Here is a 22,055-nt window from a genome sequence, read left to right as displayed (position 1 = left end):
ACTGGCAAGGCTCGTAGAGCGCCCTGACTCTGTGGCTACAGCGCTGCTGGTTCTCCACCTTGGCGAGTGGAGTAACGTTTGCTGTGCCCCCGCTGGAGCGCCGCTGTGAACGAGGCGTTGCATTATTGCGCTCTGATTGACCTCTGGAAACATCCCATAAGTCAAGTGGCGACTCTTGTCATTGTTTTGAACTCCCTGTAGGAATGCGGATATGCCCTTTCAAAGCTCAGTTTCTGACAGCCGGCTGCTTATCTGCTCTGGGACAAAGGAACCATTAATGAGGAATGCTGCTTGCTTTGAGAGAGAGAAAGAGGCGCGAGGAGAGAGGGGTCTGCTGCTGTCTGAACTTATAAGACAGCATGCTGACATGTTCTCAGCCCCCCCAAAACCCACTCTCTCTCCCTCCACATACCCTCGCACACTCCCCATCACACTCCACCCCACCCTCCGCATTTGAAAAGCATGTTGCAGCCACTTGCATGCTGGGATAGCTATCACAATGCACTGCTCTAGCAGCTCTTGCAAGGCCACAAAATGTGGCCACGCCAGTGTGCTTCCAACTGAGAGCGTAAGCACTCGGCAGCGTTTTCTCTGCTGCAGTCTCCGAAGGCTGGTTTAGTTCCCAGCGCTCTACAACTGCAAGTGTAGCCATGCCCTAAGTTCAGGTACTAATGCTGTGTGAAGGCACAAACAGAACTCTCTGAGGTAGCAGTTTTGTATCTCACGACAAATGTTTCGGACACACAGTTGAGGCCATTTAGGCTACGTCTACACTAGAAACGTCAAAGCACTGCCGCAAGAGCACTCCTGCAGCAGCCCTTTGAAGTGTGAGTGTGGTCACACATGAGTGCGGTCACACGTGAGCACTGGGAGAGAGCTCTCCCAGTGCTCCTGGTAATCCACCTCCGTGAGGGGAATAGCTCCCAGTGCTTGGAGCCTGTCCACACTAGCGCTTTAAAGCGCTCAAACTTGCTGTGCTCAGGAGGCTGATTTTTCACACCCCTGAGCCAGCAAGGTACAGTGCTATGAAATATAAGTGTAGACAAGCCCTTAGACTCAACAGTATTGGAATCCCTGCTAGTTCATAGCAAGAGAGAATACACATGTAGTCTAAATCCACTTAAGCAATCTTTGAGTGGAAACTGACTGCCACCTTGTATTATCCCTGTGTGCTATCAACAACCTAAGAGTCCTACAGAATGGCTTAGTCCAGTTGAAATAGTAATTAAAAGCTATTTTTTAACATTCACAGAAGGCAGATCAGACTCCCTTCGTAACAAATGAATTCTAGTAAAAAATACAAGTGGGCAGATGGACTGACAGAGAAACCACTTTTGCTAAGAACTTGGGCTTCTAAGCACATCACCACCTTATCTTTATGGCATTGTATACAATGGATCAGCCATGAGTGTTCCTTCTGCATCCTCAGAAGGGAGATGAAAGGAAAAGGAGTGGAGCTCCAATGAACATTTATATCAGGAAAGCTCTAAGGGTCCACATTTCACCTACTCTGGGAATCATGGCATACAGCATTTCAAGACAGCCATTTCAATATTAATTTTGCAAATCTAATTAACAGGCAGGACTTGTATGAATTATAGCGAGTGATCACAAGTGCAAACCTGTACACAGAATACATTCTAAAATTGATTACAGAAACTATTACCCTCAAACGAAATCCTTAGCCATGTCCTTCAGTGCTGACTGCCAAGGAATACAGCAATATTATTTGCTGTCACCATGGGTACGTCTACACTGCAACTGCGAACATGCTTCCCAGCATGTGTAGACAGACATGTGCTAGCTCTGCTTGAGCTAGCATGCTAAAAATAGCTGTGTGGCTGTTGGCATACAGGCAGCAGCTTGAACTAGCCAGCCGAGTACGTACCCAGGGGGTTGGGCTGCTGCTGCAGCCACACTGCTATTTTTTAAGCACGCTACCTCAAACAGAACTAGCGTGTATCTGGTCATGAGTGTTGGGCTGCAAACGTTGATTTTTTTAAAAAGGAAAATACACTTAGGCATGTGTTTGGAAAACACAAAGAATTACATGGACCCATTAGAAACTAAGGAACACATTACTGCAATTCCTGTTCCATTGATCCTTTTGACTGTTCTAAGTTTTCAAAAGCTAAAACAATTCAGTTTCCACTTTACTGCAGCCCATGCACAATCCACACCGTAAGAACAGGTTAAGTACAGTGTTGCAAGGCTTGATTCTAATGCTGCTCTCTGGGAAGAGCTTTCACTGACTTCAGGCCAACGGGAGTACTGAGCCCAAAGCAGCTTCAGCATCTGGACCTCACAGAAAGTATGGGAATTATATACAGAAAGAGTCAAGTCCACATCTGATTCTCCCATGTATAGTGCAATCAATCAAAAAGTGCAAAAACATATTACAGGGTTTTGTGCAAATTTTTGGAGATCACAGAATCATAGAATATCAGGGTTGGAAGGGACCTCAGGAGGTCATCTAGTCCAACCCCCCCTGCTCAAAGCAGGACCAATCCCCAATTTTTGCCCCAGATCCCTAAATGGCCTCCTCAAGGATTAAACTCACAACCCTACATTTAGCAGGCCAATGCTCAAACCACTGAGCTATCCCTTCCGCGCCCCCCACCATCCTAAATAACCTCCTATGTAGTTTAGAAAACCTACAATGCAAATTAATATATTAAAAGTTCAGCACACTTTTCAGCTGATGATCATGTATCAAATTCAAGATTTGGAGTTTATGTTCATATTGCATTTATCTGGTAAAGACTATGTTCTCTAATCTACCAAGCATATTCAATATTTCCACAAGATATCTAAAAAAAAAAAATCATGATCCACAGTGTGAAAACTAAAATATCTACATGTTTTCATTGCTATAATGGGATGGAAACTCAATCATCATCAATCAGTAGCTAACCACCAAGATTTAAGTGCACAGACCAACAATCTTTATTAATGTAGTATTTGTGCTTATGGAATGTAAATTACATAAGCATGATGTAAGTTTGGATGTTATTTATTGCATTCTTTTTATAGTAATTTCAGATGCCATAAATCTGAATTATAAAGTAAAGGCAGAATTGTAAGATATGACCGAAGTAAAACCAATCAAAATTCTCCCCCATTGAAGGGGTTTGGATTTTCTTATTTGCAAATACCTAGAATGTAATATAAATATATTTAAATCCCCTAAACACACCCACCCCCACCCACCCACGGCATAGAGTAGAGAGAGTACTTAGCCCCACTCTCTTCTGCCCATATAAAATTTATAAAAGGGAAACGTAATCTTACCATAATCTGTTTGGAGGAATCTGGGCAGGTATTGCGCAATCTGTGTTCTTCCTTTATGAGAACTGGCAGAACCTAAATCATCAAATCACAGTCAAGATGTTAACACTTTACAATTTAGCATTCCACTTCTTAAGGAGTCCATCAACTAGTCAATAACTTCACAGGGGTCAGGACTTGTGCCCCCACATAACATTCTAGCATTTTGTGATTTCGTTGGTAGGCACAATTTTTTAAAATAGTCAGGCTTCAACATTGCTCTAATAAGCGCGTACACACACACACACACACACACGGCAAATGTAAGCCACTTTAGCAACAGCAGCAGCGTATAATAGCCCCTCCTCACAAAACACACTTTCCCTTTCTAGCTTGCTGTATATGGTTTGTTCAGCTTTATATTTATTAAAGAATGAATTTTGGGAGACGGGGGAATATTCCACTAAGTATTTTTCTAAATTACAGGTTGGAAATAACTGTTCTAAGGCCCCTACTATATATTCTTCCAATAAATGTTTTTTAGCTGACTTCCCTGTAAGCTACACAGATGCACAGCAGCCAATTTTTAGCGCTGCACAGGTGCTCGGGGGACCTGCTGCAGTCAGGGCAGGGGCGCCCCTCCCCTGGCCCCAAATCAGCCTTGGACCTGCTGTGGCCAGTGGGGGGAAGGGCCGGGGGAGCAGCCTGAACCCAGCCCCAGCCCAGCCCTGCCACAGCGCCCCTCCCCTGGCCTGCTGCGTCCCGGGGAGGGGGCCTATCTTCCCGCCATAGCCCTGGAGCCCCCTCCTGCACCCCAAACTCCTCATCCCCAGCCCCACCCCAGAGCCTGCACCCTGAGCCGAAGCCCTCACCCCCTGCACTCCAACCCTCTGCCACAGACCTAAGCCCCCTCATCCCCAGCCCCACCCCAGAGCCTGCATCCCCACCAGAGACCTCACACTCCTGCACCCCAATCCTCTGCCCTAGCCCTGAGCCCCCTCCCACACTCGAAACCCATCGGCCACACCCCCACCCCATAAATTTTGTTATGTGCACCAATATGAAGGAAACGTGTGTCACATCACCTCCATTTTGGTCCACATAAAATTCATTCTGCACATGTGTGGGGAAAAATTAGAGGGAACACTGGTTTTTACCTGTATCTCAGTATAACTTACTTTAACGTCATCTGGTGGTTTCACTGGAATGTTTCTCCTCTGCAAACAAAGTTAAAAATTACATTCAGCACAGGCAGAGATTTTAGTGTACAATATTAGGTATGTCTAAACCCTTCAAAGAAAATGTGGATTAAGTAGTTTTAACGAGCATTTTTCACACACCTGCCGTAGCAGCTGGGTGCTTTACAATTTGTTAGTTTAATTATGATTGAATTCTTTTTACACCATTTCTCCTCCTCATATACAACTTTCATATGTATTTACATTTTATCCAATAATAAATCAGTCTGACTTTTGTAGTGTTAAACTGGAAAGAACTTCCTTCTTTTGTAATGCACAACAGACTATTATGTTAACATTTTTAAAGATATTTAGTAGTATTAAAGCCGAATCCACTTGCACCAATGACAGCAATAAAAACTACAAACATTGTTGGAGCAATGATACAGCCCTGTTTGAGTCCTGTTTGTACTTTGAAAGGTTCACTCTGGAAGCCAGTGCTGCTCAGAACATTTGCTTTCATGAAGCAATTTTAGGACATTGATGTATTTATCAGGACATCCAATCTTAGAAAGTACAGTCCAGAAGGAACAGCGATTCACTGAATCAAAGGCTTTAGTTAGATCAATAAAAGCCATGTACTGTGGTCGGTTTTGCTCCGGACACTTTTCTTGCAGCTGCCATGCTGTGAAGATCACATCCACAATTGCACGACATGGTCGGAAACCACTGTGTGACTCCAATAAAATTTCTTCTGACAGGGGCAGAGTCAGGTTTGAAGGATCTGTGCCAGAACTTTGCCTGCAATGGCTAGGAGGGAGATACCATGGTAATTCCCACAGTCTGCTTTATTCCCTTTCCTGAAGAGGGTGACAATCAGGGCATTCCTCATTTCACTGGGTATCTCCTCCTTTATCCAGATTTTAAGGATAAGCAAGTAAAGCTGCCAAATTAGCTCTGGTCTGCTGTCTTTAAAGATTTCAGCAGGGATCCCATCTAGACCTGCTGCCTTGTTGTTCTTTATCTGCTTGGTGGCATTGTGTACCTCATCCAAATTGGGAGGGTCTCCAAGCTCATCCCTAAATGATCATTGAGGGATTTGCTCAAGGACTTCATTTGCAACCATAGAATTACTGGCCCTACTTTGTGTCTGGAAGATATATACACCCTTTTGTAACCTGGATCCTGGTCATGTGACCAGGATAAGGAAATAGAGATCAGTCCTTTATCAGCACCCTGGTGTATCCTACTCTTGTAATAATGCTTCTGTCTTCTAGTCTTGTTATTTGGAATTTCTCATGGCACTTTGTATTTATCAGAAGTCAGGGATTAAACTACCTGCCAATGGCAAGTCTCATTACTCCCAATTATTGCAAAGGTAAACTTTTATTTTAAGCCTATTGTAGGTAAATCAAAACCAGCTCCTAACTTGCTATGAACATTATACCTAAAGCCTAAGGATTGCTGGTGAATCTTACCCATATGCTCAGGGTTTAGTTGATCGCCATATTTGGGGTCGGGAAGGAATTTTCCTCCAGGGCAGATTGCAAGAGGCCCTGGAGGTATTTCGCCTTCCTCTGTAGCATGGGGCATGGGTCACTTGCTGGAGGATTGTCTGCTTCTTGAAGTCTTTAAACCACAATTTGAGGACTTCAATAGCTCAGACATAGGTGAAAGGTTTTTTGCAGGCATGGTGGGTGAAATTCTGTGGCCTGTGTTGTGCAGGAGGTCAGACTAGATGATCATAATGGTCCCTTCTGACCTAAATATCTATGAAAAATCTATGAAACATAGCTGAACTGTGTTTATAATGTAAACTGACCATTAAGAATAAGGGTTTAGCAATTCCAATTTGCAACAAGATTTCAACTTGATGTACAAGTTAATAGCTCAAAAGGACTTTTAAAGGCTTATATTGAACAGTTTCTTTTTATATGAAGAGAAAACATTTCTGGTCGGCTTTGCTTTAAAAAAAATTGTTTCAGAAGCTAATTTTAAAAAATATTTGTATTTCCTCCCTCCTGGAGATCACGATCTATACATATGCTAACTTCATAAGAGCTTTCTAGAATAGACAACACAAAGATATACAAAAAGATTCTTATGTCATACATTGGCAGAAAGCCCAAGAAAATAAGTTCTGTTTACCATTGTAATTATGGTTCTTTGAGAGGATTACCCACATGGATCCACAGTCTTGGGAAACGCACCCACAATGTGCACCCTGGGAAGCTTTGAACAAATAGTGCCCAGTATTGCCACTTGCCTCAATCCCCTCCCAGCTGGGTTCCAAGACAAAGAATGGCAATGTGGCTCTAACCACCCTTCAATCACTTACAGTAATTCAGAAATCTTTAACTTGAGATTCAGAAGTAGGAAAGTTGGGCATGGAGTGTGGATCCATATGGTCAAGTTAGCTGAGAGAACAACAGATCCTATGATGTCTAACTGCTTTTCTTGTTCAAGAATTGTCTAAATAAACTCTTGCAGGTTCTTATTATCTGTTGTACACACCTGCAGTGGTGTAGGCATCAAAACTGGGCATTGTTCGTTTTTGCTTGTTCGTTAAAAAAACCCACACACGCTATTACTCCTGAGGGAATTCTGTGCCACTGCGCAATGCAGAATTTGCACAGAATTAAGGCTGTAGAGCTATTAGCCATCACTAGGGGCCACTGGACCCAGCAGAGCCTGGCTCTCCAGCTTGCAAATACAGGACACTGCCAGGGAGAAGTGGGAACAGGTGCTGGAGGGTTCCGGGCAACTGCGGTTTCTAGCATGTCCTGAAGGAAGGAGGCGGCGTGTAGGAAACTGCGTACAAGCCCAGGATCCAACATCTGGCTGTTTCTCTCTCTGTATCCCTGGGCTCGGGGGATGGGTGTCTGAGACTGGAGGGGCTCCAAGATGTGCTCAGCTAGCACGTATGATACACCCAGACTGTAGGAGCAGGATTTTATAATTGCACTAGATGAATTAATGTATGATTTGATTTCATCCTGCTAGCCACCCTTTTTGAATAGCAGAAAGGAATGACCCTCTGGGACTATGAGATTCTGTTTTCCCATATGCATTACAAATTGGGCCCTCTAGTTTTTTTGTTTTAAGGTTTAGTTAGTAAGAGACAGGATTCTGTATTGTGTCTATGTTAAGTAGATTAGAGGAACATTGAAGGCCTGGATCTCAATGTAAATTGTCTTGGTTATAAAACTTAGCAAGGTTTTGCCTTTTTGCTTGATATAAAATACTACTGTTTGTATTCTCAAAGTGTCTGTAAAAGACTGTTTGGTCTCTGTAAAAGACTGGGTGAATGAGGAATGCATGCATCAGGAAAAGATAAGGTGTGAAGGCCATTGTTAACCAGAAGGTCAAGAAAGGAGGAGCAAAGACACTTATTGAGATTGGTTGACGCCAAAGAACCATCAACGCGCATCCATGACTGAGGAAGGGCAGATTGATGACCCTAAGGTGGAAGCTGGCACCCCTAAAGACAATTGATTAAATTGAAACCAGGAAAGGATGACCCTCTCAGAGGTGTTTTTGGAATGTTAATGACAAAAGATACACCACTTAAGGAGTAACCGGTCACAAACTAATACAGCAAAATCCATAGACTTCAACAGAGGAAAAAAAACTATAAGAACAGGGTGCTTGGCCATGGGACTTTGGGTTCGTCTTGCCACACTCCAGGAGCATCGGATAGCGACCAGAGCCCTGCTCCCCTCTGCGACCAATCTGGCTGGCCACTAGATTGATCCAGACTCTGGACTGGTAACTATAAACATCACCTCGCAGGACTCTGTGTGTGACTGAAAAACATATGCTAACTGCTGTCTTCTCAATAAAAGCGGTGCACTGCCTTCTTCCGTATAAAGATCCCGTGTGCTTCTTATAAGTTTAACAAGACTGAGGGCCCATCAAAAGTATAACAGAGAAACAAGAGCTGGCTGTCGTAGGGGTTTCTTTCACTCTACTCCTGGAGGAAACTTTTGTTGTCGTCTGTATTGTTAAAGACATACTTGCTGACAGGCATTTAGAAATTGATCATCAAAATAATTAGAACCCGGGTGGATAAAAATCAAATTTTTTTTTAAATAAAAAAAGTAGTATTTTTTTTATTTAAATCCGATTTTTTTGATAAAATGCTTTTTGAGGAAAAACCCATCTAAAGGTCGTTTTAATTAAGATACACTATAGCTCAAAGATATCCCATCATTGAATAGGGATTATAAATTCTAATTCTATAGTATGAGACAATATATTAATGTAATGTTAAAGAAATGTTTTGTAAATGAGTCCCAATAGGATTAGGAACCCAATCTTATGGGGTTCCAGGGGCTTCTGTATAAATTATTTAGGTTAATCTTTCTATCTACCCAATGGGACTCAGTGCTCAATCTAGAAGATACCATCAGAGATGCTTAGGTTTTGCAGTTTTCAAACTGTGGATTCTATGGATCTGTGTCTCCAGAGAGAACATGCTTGAAAACAGCAAAAATGTTTTAAAATAAAATAAATACATATATGGAGGTGAAAAACAACAGACCTCAACCCTATTGTCCCTCTGCAAATTTGGGTACACAGAGTCAATCCCTTACCTCTCTATAAAAGTCCAAAGTTTCAAAAAGTTCAATGAATAGAAGATTGTTGGGGGTGGAATAGATCTGGACAAGGAGAAGAAGTCTGGAGATAAATGTGAGAAGGGAGGGACAGGCAGTAGAAACAAAAGTGAAACTGTTTCAGCAGAATATTCCAGAAGTCTTGAGGTCTTTCTGATGTAGTCTTCATTGATTTGAGATCTACCATACCATTCTCTCACTAGAAGGGAAAACCTATAATGGCAGCAGGCCGTAAGAGACCCAGTTTGGGAATATTTTAAGGAAATTCCTCTACCTGTGGGTAAGAGAGGCATGCGTGCAAAATGCAAACAGTTCAACAAAGAAATGCAAGGCCTGGTTGCCCAAATGAAACAACACCATGAGAAGTGTTCCTTCTCAGGAGGAAGCTGCGTTGAAGATGATGAAAGGAACATGTCTGAACATGCAGGATCTTCAGGTTGGTAAACTTTTTTTATAACCTACTTCTTTCTTAAGCAAGGCCTGTCTTCCTTCTGGACTATTCTTGAATTCTCATGTTTGAGCAAAAAATATAGTTGTTACTCTATAGTACTATCATTTTAGATGCAGTTGTGATAAAAAATAAATAGCTGAAATAGGCAGATCTTCCTTTTACAATTTCACCTTTGAAGTAGTACTGAGTGTCAGTGAATGCAATGAGTAATACTAAATGAGCAGTATTATGGTACTAATAATTAAATAACTGCATTGACTTATTTTGTTTAGGAGAATCCATCCTCAACATACAGGATTCTGAAGACTCTCCACCTTCAAGATCACCATCATTTTCAGTAGTTTCAGAGTTATCTGTCAATGATACGGTTTCAGTCACACTATGTATGTCACATAGCCACAGTCTATCACCTGTAGCAAAAAGAAAAAAAAACAACTCCATCATCCAGAAACAACCACAGATAAGTTTGTGATAAGAACCAGCAGATTACAAAAAGAGGTAATTGATGAAAAAATTGCTGTTTGCTTATACAACTTACTCTCCTTTCCGTATGATTGAGAACCCACACTTCATTAACATGGTTCAGTCATTATGACCAGGATACAGTCCACACAACAGAGCAGATGTCGTAGGCAAATTGCTTGGTAAAGTGTATGGAAGAGAAATTGGGCAGTGTGCAAAAGGTTTAGAAGGTAAAATTGTTAACCTGACTCTTGATGGGTGGAGCAAGGTCCACAATAATTCTGTTGTATGTGCTTGTGTGACAACAGAAGAAGAGAATGTCTTCCTTACAGAAACAATCGATACATCAGGAAATGCACACACAGCAGAATACTTACAAGTAGCAGTAAAACCTCTAACACACTAAAAAAAAAGTCAAATGTCTATTACGCAGCTTGGTCACAGAAAATGCTGAAAATGTATCCAAGATGAGAAGAAATTATTTAGAAGAGGGTGAAGAGAGTCCCAAGCTAATAATATACGGGTGAAGTGCTCATTTGATGCATCCCCTACCCAAAGACTTCAGTGTTCCAGAAAGAAAGGCTAATGTTGTTGAAATTGCAAAATACTTCCGTAACAACCACTTTGTAGCAGCTGCTCTGAAAAAAGCGGGAGGAACCAAGCTAATTCTCCCACAAGATGTGCGATGGAACTCAGTAGTGGACTGTTTTGAGCACTATAGCAAGAAATGGCCTAATCTGATGACAGTTTGTAAACAAAATGGAGAAAAAAATAGACGGCAGTGTCACCGCCAAAGTTCTCAACACTGGGCTTAAGAGAAATGTTGACCACATGCTGAGTACCCTGAAGCCTATTTCTGTAGCCTTGAACAAAATGCAGGGAAATTGCTGACGCTGTTGAAATTTGGAAGGAACTGAGTGAGCTCTTAAAACAAGAAATATGCAATGATAGAGATAAATTACAAGCATTAAAAAACGAATGGGACAAGCACTATCTCCAGCTCATTTTCTTGCAAATATTCTCGATACTCAGTACCAGGGTCAAACCTTAACTGCTGAAGAAGAGAAGAGGAGTTGGCTATGACATGGACATCCAGCAATCATCCCTCCATAATGCCAACTACAATAAAACTTTAGAGCTAAGGGTGAACCATTCAAGAAATATATGTTGGCTGATGTTTTAAAGAAAGTCACCAGTGAACTGGTGGAAGTCACTTAAGCACTTGGATTTAAAGACTGTTGAAGTGATAATCTCACTTTTAACAGCAGTAGCTTCTTCTGCTGGTGTAGAAAAAAATATTTTCTTCCTTTGGATTAATTCATTCCAAATTGAGAAATCGTTTGGGACCTGAAAAAGCAGGAAAGCTTGTTTTTCTTTTCCAGATTATGAACAAACAGGAAAATGAAGGTGAAGATGACTGAGTTAGCCGTAGAAACCAATATTTTACCTGTGACCTGTGTCGACCTGACAGTCGTTTTTAAAAAATATTTCATTTAAATATTTTAATTAAAAACAATTTTCACAAAAACAAGATGGAATGTAAAAAACTTGAATGTTTAACTAAATTCAAAAATTCATATGCTTGTTTTGTTAAAATATTGTATGTTTGCTGTTGAAGAAAAAAATTCAGAATACATAATGTTGTTTTAGTTAAATAAAAAACAATTTAAATGTCTGTCTGGTGATATTCTCTAATACAGCATGGCAAGAAAATCCTCCAAATATTAATGATTAACCTGTTGAATTGGATAGTTTACCTCCCAATGACTTCATAAATATCTACTTCAATTACCTTTGGTAAATGAAATAATCAAACAATCATTCATTTTCTGATATAGCTGTAAAACTAATCCGAAAAGTTTTCAAAATAAATCACTTTAAAAACATACAGTATGTACCTTCTAAAAATGAAACCTAAATCTATCTCTGAGTTGTGAAGAATATGTATTAAGGTTATAACAACCAACAAGAATGCACTTTTATGTAGAAATCCATGATTAAATCAAGTCTTCCTGACTAGTGATTTAAACCATGATTTAAATCAAATCCACCATGATTGAAACGGATGTGATTATTTAGTGTTATTTTGACAAATATAATATGCAAATTTTTAAAATACTGTGCACATAATTTTTAGTGCAGAATTCCCCCAGGATTACAATATATACTATAGAGAAAACCAATGCTCAAATGAGCACAAAAGGGGAAGGAGGGGAGGAGAGAGAGATTTAAAAAAAAGAAAGAAAGAAATGATCAGGAAAGCATTGAAACCACTGCACTGGTTTTTCTGTGGCCAGGCAGGAATTGAAGGGTGTTTCAAGCCACACCTCTTTTTCAGTAGAGGGTCTCACACTTTATTACTTCTGTAGGCCAAACTCATTGCACATACTAGGGGCTCCTTACATTCCTCCATTCCCCCTGCCCCACCCTGCAAAAAAGCTCCCTGTGTGCTACCCTCCCACCTTCCTCTATTTCAGGGACTTTGTCTGCCCGCCACATACACACACACACCTCTCCTCATGCCAGGAGGCTCTGTGTGCCCCCACATGCCAGGGTCCCCCATTTACTATCCCCATGCCAGGGGCTCTGTATGATCCCCCACTTCCCTGTTCTCATTTTCACCAAAAATCAACAGGGTTCTGTCCACTGACACCCAGAACGTTGTGTGAAATTTTGGAATTGATTAGATGCTGTGTTCAAAAGTTAGTACTTTACAGACCAATGAAGAAGTGCTCACTTTGTTTGGTCAATAACCTCAGATCCTGTGCTAGGAGTAAGAGAGAGGAGGAGGATTTCAATAAAGGCTGCTTGCTGGAAACATCTGTGCTTGCACACTAAAGATGTGCCTCTTAGAACACTGCATCCATATGGGCAATTCTTGAAAGAGTGATTTTTAGAGTGTAGATAACAGGAAACAGTTTTGCAATTCCCTGTTAGACTGTTTTCTCATGGTTGTGTGACTGTTACTTCCTATTAATGTCATATGCACACAAAGGAAGAAGTGATCTCCAAACATGGTGAATTTGGAAGACAGCTGAAATTTCTTTAGACATTTTAAGTTGCTTAAATATGGACATTGTAACCCTGGTAATACAGAGCCTAGCATTAACATGGTAATTTGTTTTCCAAACCGTTCCTTATACTGTTTTAACACTATAAATAACTAATTTTTCCACAAAATATTGTGTGTTTAAAACAGTTAAAAAATTTCCTGATCAATTAGAAACCTTATAATGATACTCAGAAGTGAATGTTTAGGGATGAGAATAGGACCATTCTTATGCTGATTAAACTGTTTGATTAACTTCACTTCTGCATAACCAGGACCTACCTGTTTTAGCTGATAAATGGTTTTGGAATGATCACCACCAGTAATCTGATCCAGAAGATCATCCACTATTTTCTTACTGTAACTTCCAGAATCTTTCACAAATTCCTGTAAGCTAAAGGAAACGAATATTTAATCAGAAACTCAACATGGTTGCATTTACGAAGCTGAAGCTTGTGGCTTTTAAAAGGATTGTTTAATTGAAAGTAGCAGTTTCCCTCTCCAGAAAGTGATGGCTTTGCCACTGCTTCCCACGCAGACCATACAAACTTGAAATAAGAGTTTATCAAAAGATAAAAATTATAGTTTCCTGTAACAGCATCAGAAACCTGATTAGGTCTGAGAGTAACATGCAAGATCTAAATATTTTACATTTGGCTTCATTAAAGAAATATGCAAAACCGACTCACAACATATTTTCTATATTTTTTTCTATGTACTTTTCTAGTAATAGAAGAAAGAAAGAACAGTGATATTTATATAATGAATTATACCATTATTTTGCAAGATCACACGTACTACCACAGAATACATACGCCAGGCATTATTGACACCATGGGCTCAGAAATTTTGCTGTGATCTCTGGATGTTAGACGCTTCTCCCCAGCTACACAGGATTTACCAACCTTTAGTACAAACTGTTGTTAGAACTTTAAATATTTGTTCACTGAAAAATAATTTCAAGACCCCATTATTTTTGTCACAGAATTACCCGTCAGTTTGACCCTGGAAAGCCTTTTATTTCAGCACCCAAACTAGCAAACTTTAACAACCTTTATCACTTTACATCTTCAAAATGTGGTCAAACCTTAAGTAAGCAGGCCTTCTAACAGCCCTGTAATGTAGGTTAATAATATCACCACCTTAAACTTAGGAAAATTTAGGCGGAGAGGCTTGCTCAAAGTTGCACAGTAAGCCAGCTTCAGAGAAGTTACCAGAAATCCAGGAGTTCTGAGCTCCTACTTCTATGAATTAGTCTGCATTGCCTCTCTGTAATTTGCTGTGAAAAAGCAATATGGAATATTATCTCTGCTAATCTAAGGAAAAATCTCTTTTCACAAAGGAAATAAGTCAGACTTAGATTTCCCTGTTGAAGAAACGCTTACCTTAAGGCACACTGTATCCCAGTTTCATCACCATATGCTGAATATAGCAGTTCCATTTCATCTGATTTCAGATCATGAAAGATAGAGTTGTTTTGCATTGAAAGTGCTGTACTAGCACTTGTAAGAAATGTAACTGAATGAAAAAAAAGGAGAAAAAGAAAAAGTTATCTTGAGTGTAAAAGCTCATCTGGAAAGAAAATAAGTCCTGTTTCTTTCCTGAAGAAGGTATAGGATGTTACACTGGTCCAAGGTCCAGTTCTTTTATATCAAGTCCTGACCTAGACCAATGCCAAAAGGACAGTGCAAGACTACAGAACCAGTGTGACAATTTTAAAGTTTGATTTTTATGAACCACTGAGAAATCACGATTATGCCATTAGAAAAGCAGGACATTTCTTACTATCCAGGGGGATAAAACATTTATATTTAGGACTGGCCATTCATAAAATATACCACCTTAAAACCACATTCCGTTGATCACCTTGCTTTCTTTCGCTAATTTAATTCCAATATGATTTAGCTGAAACCAGTGTTTTTATTTAACAACCACAACTTCAATTCCAGACTTCAGCAAGAAAACAAAGTATTATGAGGTGTTAGTTGCCAAATCATGGGAGACCAAAAACTACTGACAGGTTTTACAAAGTTAATTTAAACAATAAACACTGAACCACGCCCACTTCCATACAGATTTAATAAAGTGACACTTACATGTTGAATCCAATCTCCTATGATCTGTTGGGGCTAAACATTTTGGCAGACCACTACACATTTTTTCAGCATCAGTACATTTTATCCAAGCAATGCTATTTGCCAAATCATCAGAAAGAAGCTATTCACTTGGTGCAGTAATGATGGTTCTTCGAGATTTGTGTCCCTATCGGTGCTCCACTGTAGGTGTGTCCGTGTCCCTGCGCTGCTGATCGGGAAACTCTGGTAGCAGTGTCTGCTGGGCTCGTGCATGCACCGTCTCTCCTTGTGCCTTGCCACGAGGCTAGCCAGCGCGTGGGCTAACCATCCTCAGTTCCTTCTCTACTGCTGAGTCATAAACGAGAACTCAGAAATAGAGGGGAAGAAGGCAGATTGTGGAGCACCCATAGGGACACACATCTCGAAGAATCATCACTACTGCACAAAGTGAGGAACTTCTTTGAGTAGGGTCCCTATGAATGCTCCACCGTAGGTGACTCCTGAGCAGTATGCCTTCTGGAGGGCTGGGACTTCTGAGTCGGGTCCGTTACAGATGACGGCACTGAAGAGCTGAAGGTGGCATCAGAGGCAGAGTCCCCAGTGATCACATAGCATTCTGCGAAGGTGTGGACTGACAGTCATTTGGCACTCTGCAGATCTCTCAGATAGGGACATCCTTAAGGGAAGCGACAGATGAGGAGATCAATCTTGGGGAACATGTACGTATCAAGTCTGGAGGGATCATGTTATGTAATTTGGTAGCACTATATGAATTAGAGACCCACTTGGAGAGTCTTTGGGCTAATATTGCTGAGCCCTTAGATCTTTCTGCCATAGAAAGGAAGAGTCTAGGGGACTTCCTGAAGGCTCTTGTCCTATTGAGTAGAATGCTAGATGTTAGGAGATCCCTAAGGTATGTAGCATGGCCTCCCTCTTGTCTTGGTGATGCTTGGGGTAGAAGATGGGAAGGTGAATTGACTGATTCATATGAAAAGAGGAGATTACCTTAACAATGAACTTTGGATGCAGTCTGAGTGTAATCTTGTCTAGGAAAAATGCTGTGTTGGGGGGATGTGCCATCAGAGCTGCTATCTCCCCTATTCTTCTAGCTGAGGCAATTGCTATCAGAAAGGCCATTTTTATTGATAGGTATGCAGCAAACAGGTGGCCATAAGTTCGAAGGGGATCTGGTCAGCCCTTTCAGTACCAGGTTTAGGTCCCTGCCTCCTCATGGAAGTGGAGGTTGAAGGATGAGGTTTGTTATACCCTTAAAAAACCTTCTGGTGGTTGGATGCAATGGTACCGAGTACCTCTCTACGGGTTGGTGAAACGATGTAATGACTGCTAGGTTGACCCTGGGAGAGCTCAGGGACAACCCCAATTTTTTAAGGGTCAGAGCATATTCCAGAATACATGGAAAAGTTGCTGACACTGGAGAGATGTGCACCAAATCTGAAGCTGGACTACTTCCACAGATAAGTGCGTCATGTGGAGGACTTTCTACTATGTAATAGAACTTCTTGTACTTCCCTTGAGCATGAGCTTTCTAGGTGCTGGAAACATGTAGGAGCCATGCTTTGATGCAGAGAATCCCCAAGTTGGGATGTATGGTTTGTCCTTTGTCCTGTGAGAGGTGGTGAGGAATGGTCAGAAGGAAGATCAGCAGACACATTGCGAGCTGCATCAGGTAAGGGTACCAAGTCTGCCTTGGCCATGTAAGAGCAAATCAGGATTATGTGAGCTCTGTCCCGCTTTACCTTTAGTGGGACCTTCAGCAGAAGAGAAAACAGAGGAAAGGCATAAAAACGGTCCTTGTGGAAAAGGAGTGCATGGCCCAGAGAGTGCTCTCCCATCTTGTTCTTGTAAATGCCGATCAGGTCTGTGGATGGTATTCCCCACCATATGAACAAGTCGTGAAGTACTGACAGGTGCATCTCCCGCTCACGGTTGTGTGGGAATTTGCAGCTGAGCTTGTCCTGTATCCAGTTCTGCATACTCAGGAGGTAAGCGGCGGACAAGGTGACGTTATTAGAGATGCAGCAGTTCCATAGCTTCATTGCTTCTGTGCATAGAGAGGATAACTTGGTCCCTCCCTGGCAGTTGATATAGTACATATAGGCTATGTTGTCTGTTAGGATTTTCATATGTGATCCTGCTATCTGCGGAAGGAAATGGGCACTGGCATTCCAGACCACTCTCAACTCGAGGAGGTGGATGTGTAGGGATCTCTCTCAGCAGGTGACCATCTGCCTTGCGTCATAAGGCTGTTTAAATGTGTGCCCCATTCTATGATCGATGCATCAGGAGTAAGCAGCAACGATGGGGATGCCTGCAAGAAGGGAATCCCCTTTGCAAGCATTGGCTGGGTTCTTCCACTAGTCCAGGAAGTTTTTGATCCCGGTAGGTAATGGACAGGGGTTTGTCCAGACTGTCTCTTTTCGGTCTGTAAAACAAACTGAACCATAGTTGTGGGCATCGCATGTGGAGTCTGGTGTGTGGTATCTCAGCTGTGCTCGCCACCATATGCCACAGGAGTTGGAGATGAGAGTCTGGATGGTATTTGAAGACTGCATTTAGCTATGAGTAAGACCAGAGATAGGAACCTGTCTTGAGGTAGGAAGGCTTTGGCTTGTAGTATGTCTAGGTTGGCCTTGAGGGTTGACTTTTGGGTGTTGATCTGAATGCCTAGTTCTGTGAACAAGTGTATTGTGGCATCAGTGGCTCGCTCAGTCTCCTAGAGCGACCGGGCTCTGAGGAGACAATTGTCTAGGTAGATCATTATCTCTTGTGAGTGTAGATAAGCAGCTACCACAGAGAGAACTTTGGAAAATACTTTTGGGGTTAATGAAAGTCCAAAGGGGAGGACTCTCTAATGGTCATGTCCCAGAGTAAATCTGAGAAATCATCTGAGAGCTGGTAGCATTGAAATATGAAAAGTAGGTGTCCTGTAGGTCGAGGGCCATTCTGTTCCAATGATGGAATGATTGCCAGTAAAATGACAATCTTGAATTTCTGAGCCTTGACAAACTTGTTAAGAGCTATGGGGGCCAGAATAAGCCGCCAACCTCCCTTCCTTTTGAGTATTAGTAAGTAACAAGAGAAGAATCCCTTGCCTCATAGATATTGAGGTAATGGTTATATAGCTCCTAACTGCAGGAGTCGATCTATTTCATAACATAGCAGACTCTCGTGAGAAGGGTCCCTGAAGAGGGACAGGGAAGAGTATTGTGGAGGGGGTAGAAAGGTGAAGTGGATGGAGTATCCAGATAGGATAATCTCTAGGATCCATCTGTCCAATATTGTGTGCTCCAAGGCACTACGGAACGCTGCCAAATGGGTGCATGGTCACAGACAGTAGTGTGGAGTGGTGTTGCAGCACCACAACTTGCCTGTCAAAAGTGATGTTTAGGGGCAGTGGGTTGGGTGAAGATTGAGAACGAGAAGGTTGACATTTAGTAAATTTTCCCTTTTTCCTCTGGTGCTCATACTGGCGCTGTGATGGGAATGGAGACAAATAGGGCCTCTGTTGGGATTGGGAGCTAAAACATCTCTTTTGCCCTGGTGTGTAGATTCCCAGTGACCTGAGGGTGGCCCTGGAATCCTTCAAGATGTGAAGAAAGGAGTCAGTCTTCTCAGAGAAGAGTTTCACACCCTCAAAAGGGATGTCCTCCACTGTCGTCTGCACCTCCTTTGGGAATCCCAACAGGTTGAGCCATGACATCAGTCTCCTCACCACAGCCATGGAGATGGATCTGGCAGCTGTGCTGGTGGTATCAAGGGCCGACTGCAACAATGTTTTTGTCACCAGTTTTCCCTCCTGAATGATGGCCTTAAAAGGATTCTTGAGAACTCTCCAGCAACTTGTCAATAAAGTCATGTAATTTATTGTAATCCATGTAGTCATATTTTGTCCTGAGTGTCTGGTAACTGGCAATATGAAATTGTAAGATAAATGAGGAATACGCCTTCCTATCAAAGAGATCAAGGTGCTTCCAGTCTCTGTCATAGGGCAGGAATGGCCAACCTGTGGCTCCGGAGCCACATGCGGCTCTTCAGAAGTTAATATGCGGCTCCTTGTACAGGCACCGACTCCGGGGCTGGAGCGACAGGCACCAACTTTCCAATATGCCGGGGGGAGCTCACTGCTCAACCCCTGGCTCTGCCATAGGCCCTGTCCCCACTCTACCCCTTCCTGCCCCCTCCCCTGAGCCTGCTGTGCCCTCGCTCCTCCGCCTCCCCTCCCAGAGCCTCCTGCACGCCACGAAACAGCTGATCGGGAGGTGCAGGGAGGGAGGGGGAGGTGCTGATCGGCAGGGCTGCTGGGGGGCTGCTGTATACTGAATACTGTGGCTTTCTGGCAATGTACACTGGTAAATTCTGGCTCCTTCTCAGGCTCAGGCTGGCCACTCCTGTCATAGGGTGTTGCCCTGGAATGATGTTGTCAGCCATGACAGTTTAGAGCATGTACCACGATGGAACTGGATGGGGGTAGGAGAAAAAGTAACTCTGATTCCTTTGTGGGGACATAGTATTTCTTGTTTGCCCTTTTGTACGCTGGGGCTACAGATGCTGGGGTTTGCCACATCGTTTTAGCCAGGTCTAAGATTGCTTCGTTGATTGGGAGGGCAATTTTCAAGTAGGGCTAAGTGTGGAGTATGTTGATGAGCTGGTGGTGCATGTCTTTGACCTGACCTTCTCAAATGGTATGTGGAGGGTATCCACTACACTTTTCACCAGCTCCTGAAACAGGCAGAAATAGTCTGCCATGGATGGTGGTGAAAGCATGACCTCTTCGTCCGGGGAAGAGGAAGATATGGCTTCAAGTGTTATCTCATCCTCTGTGTCCTCTTCTTGCTCCTCAGTTTCTCAAGGCGCTAAGGCCCTCGATGCTGCAGATGAGGGGGCGTGCCTGGAGGGTTGTCAGGTGATGCTTGACGCTTGCGAGGCAGGCTGTTGTGCCACCCAGGGGTCCCAGTATGGCCATTGTGGTGGCATATGGCCTGTGGAGGTGCCCATGGGTGGCCATACCAAGATAGTGGTGGTGCCATCTGCTGGTACGTTCCCGGACACTGTTGATCGTGGGTCCCATATGGAGCTCGAGAGGAGTACTGTTAAACTGCATCTGGCTCACTATCTGATCCCTCACTTGATAGTGAACGGGTATGACATGATTGCAGGGATATACCCTGTGTTACCAAAGTTATCTGATCAGCCGTGCAGGGATGCAGACACACCTACAGTGGACCACCCACAGGGACACTACTTGAAGAAAAAAATTATTTTTTAACTCCAAGAAAGCATCCAAATGTATGCAGCTTCAGAAACAAAATTTCTATTGCAGAGGTTACAGTCAACTGAACAATAATGAAATCAACATAGCATTTTAATACTGCTATTTTCATTAAGTTTGCTTTTTGTTTTGATAATTAACATTTGCATTCAGTTGCAAATGCAAATACTATAATTTCTAAAAATAGCTAACTGTACCAGAAATTTGGAGACAGAAATAAATTGGGAATTATTTGCTTTCTATAGTTTGATCAAGCACTTACTCTAAAGTTAAGCTATTTTCTTTCTACACTTTTACCTTTGTTTCTTCGTTCATCTTTAAAGCCCAGTGTAGTGAAGCCAGGTAATAATTTGCTTGACAAAGAACTCAGATCCACTGCGTGAGTTTCTTCCTCTATAATAATTTGATTAAATAAAAAAATTCATATTATACATTTAACGATCTTTTCAAAATATCTTAGTATAAATTTCGTATGTTCCTACTTATGGAATTAAGATTAAATAAGCTTATTGAGTATTTGGATACTTGTCACAATGATGCAAGATGCCACAAAGCTAAATAAAAGTAAAACATAATATTAAATGATATGCATGAAGTACTGCCACGACAATCCAAGTTCTTGTTCTAATTTTCAAATACATTCAATTCACTATAGCTAAATTTTAATCTTTTAACCAGAAGTTTGTTTTATTGGGTTTTTTTAAGTACACAGTATCATTTTAACACTTCCTCTTGCCACAAGAGCTGTAACAGCAAGGTATTACATCATGCTTTAAGTTTTGTTTGCTTCCAAAAAAAATAGAACCTGTAGAATGAATCATGTAAACAGTAATATGTTTAGAGAGAACAAGGCTACAATGAAAAAAGAAGAATCCTAAATTAATGTACAAATTGTAACTGTGATTATGGGGACTTTATTTTAATAAATGTGCACTGTTTCCATACTTCATGAAAAACACATTATTATACTTACAATGACCTCACTTCAGATTAAGAGATTGGGACATTTGTCTGACTTGTCAGAGACGTGCTGCCCCTTTAAGGACTAGAGATTTACCAGAGTTACCAGCTACAACAGCTCCATACCACATCAGCATGGGTACCCTAACCCATCCTCCCCATCTAGTCAGTCACTTGGCGGGTGGATATTTATGCCCATATCTGTGCAGTAAAAGCCCTCTCTTACTTGGACCAGGCTGAGCAGCATCCATCCTCCTGCCCTCAGAAGTAGTTATCATAATCCACTGAGGGCAAATTGCTAGTTGCTCCTTTTTCAAAGAGGGGGTGGAGGAGGGCTGGGCAGGAATTTTTCCCTCACCACCAGATTGGCCAAGGTGAGGTGGGTTTTTTTTTACCTTCCTCACCGCAGGCTGGGGGTTTAGTGGGCAAAAATCAAAATGTTAGGCGATGACGACGCAACTTATTATGTAAGCTTGGGGCAGCAAGTCCAATGCAGGTACTCCACAGGGTATGGATATGGTGATCAGATAGCATGGAGTGGGAAAGGATTTAAAGGAGGTATTCTTTAAAAGAACAGAAAAGGCAGTGGGGGGAGTTCAGGACTCCTATGACTGGTAGGCAGGGAAACCCCCTACTTTATAGCCTTCCCTTAACCCTCATTTGGAGTGTAGGGGCAAGGTCCCAGCAGTGGCTTGGCTGGGGACCAG

At 42.1% G+C, this 22,055-nt stretch overlaps 1 protein-coding gene across 6 annotated transcripts in view; it reads right to left on the bottom strand.

Annotated features, from left to right (window-relative positions):
• BRD9 (bromodomain containing 9) overlaps positions 1–22,055 on the bottom strand; it is a 57,578-nt gene that overhangs the window by 5,456 nt on the left and 30,067 nt on the right. For all 6 annotated transcript variants that reach the window (XM_077810882.1, XM_077810884.1, XM_077810885.1 and 3 more), the window contains exons 10-14: positions 20,686–20,781; positions 14,409–14,541; positions 13,306–13,417; positions 4,446–4,484; positions 3,292–3,363 (exon numbers count right to left, since the gene is read on the bottom strand). In XM_077810882.1, the coding sequence (XP_077667008.1) occupies positions 3,292–3,363; positions 4,446–4,484; positions 13,306–13,417; positions 14,409–14,541; positions 20,686–20,781 (452 nt within the window). The remainder of the gene's footprint in view (positions 1–3,291; positions 3,364–4,445; positions 4,485–13,305; positions 13,418–14,408; positions 14,542–20,685; positions 20,782–22,055) is intronic.

The sequence above is a fragment of the Eretmochelys imbricata genome, chromosome 2 (assembly GCF_965152235.1).
Source record: "Eretmochelys imbricata isolate rEreImb1 chromosome 2, rEreImb1.hap1, whole genome shotgun sequence".
Taxonomy (NCBI): domain Eukaryota; kingdom Metazoa; phylum Chordata; order Testudines; family Cheloniidae; genus Eretmochelys; species Eretmochelys imbricata.
The sequence above is the reverse complement of the archived record's forward strand: the minus strand, read 5'-3'. Positions and strand labels throughout refer to the sequence as shown.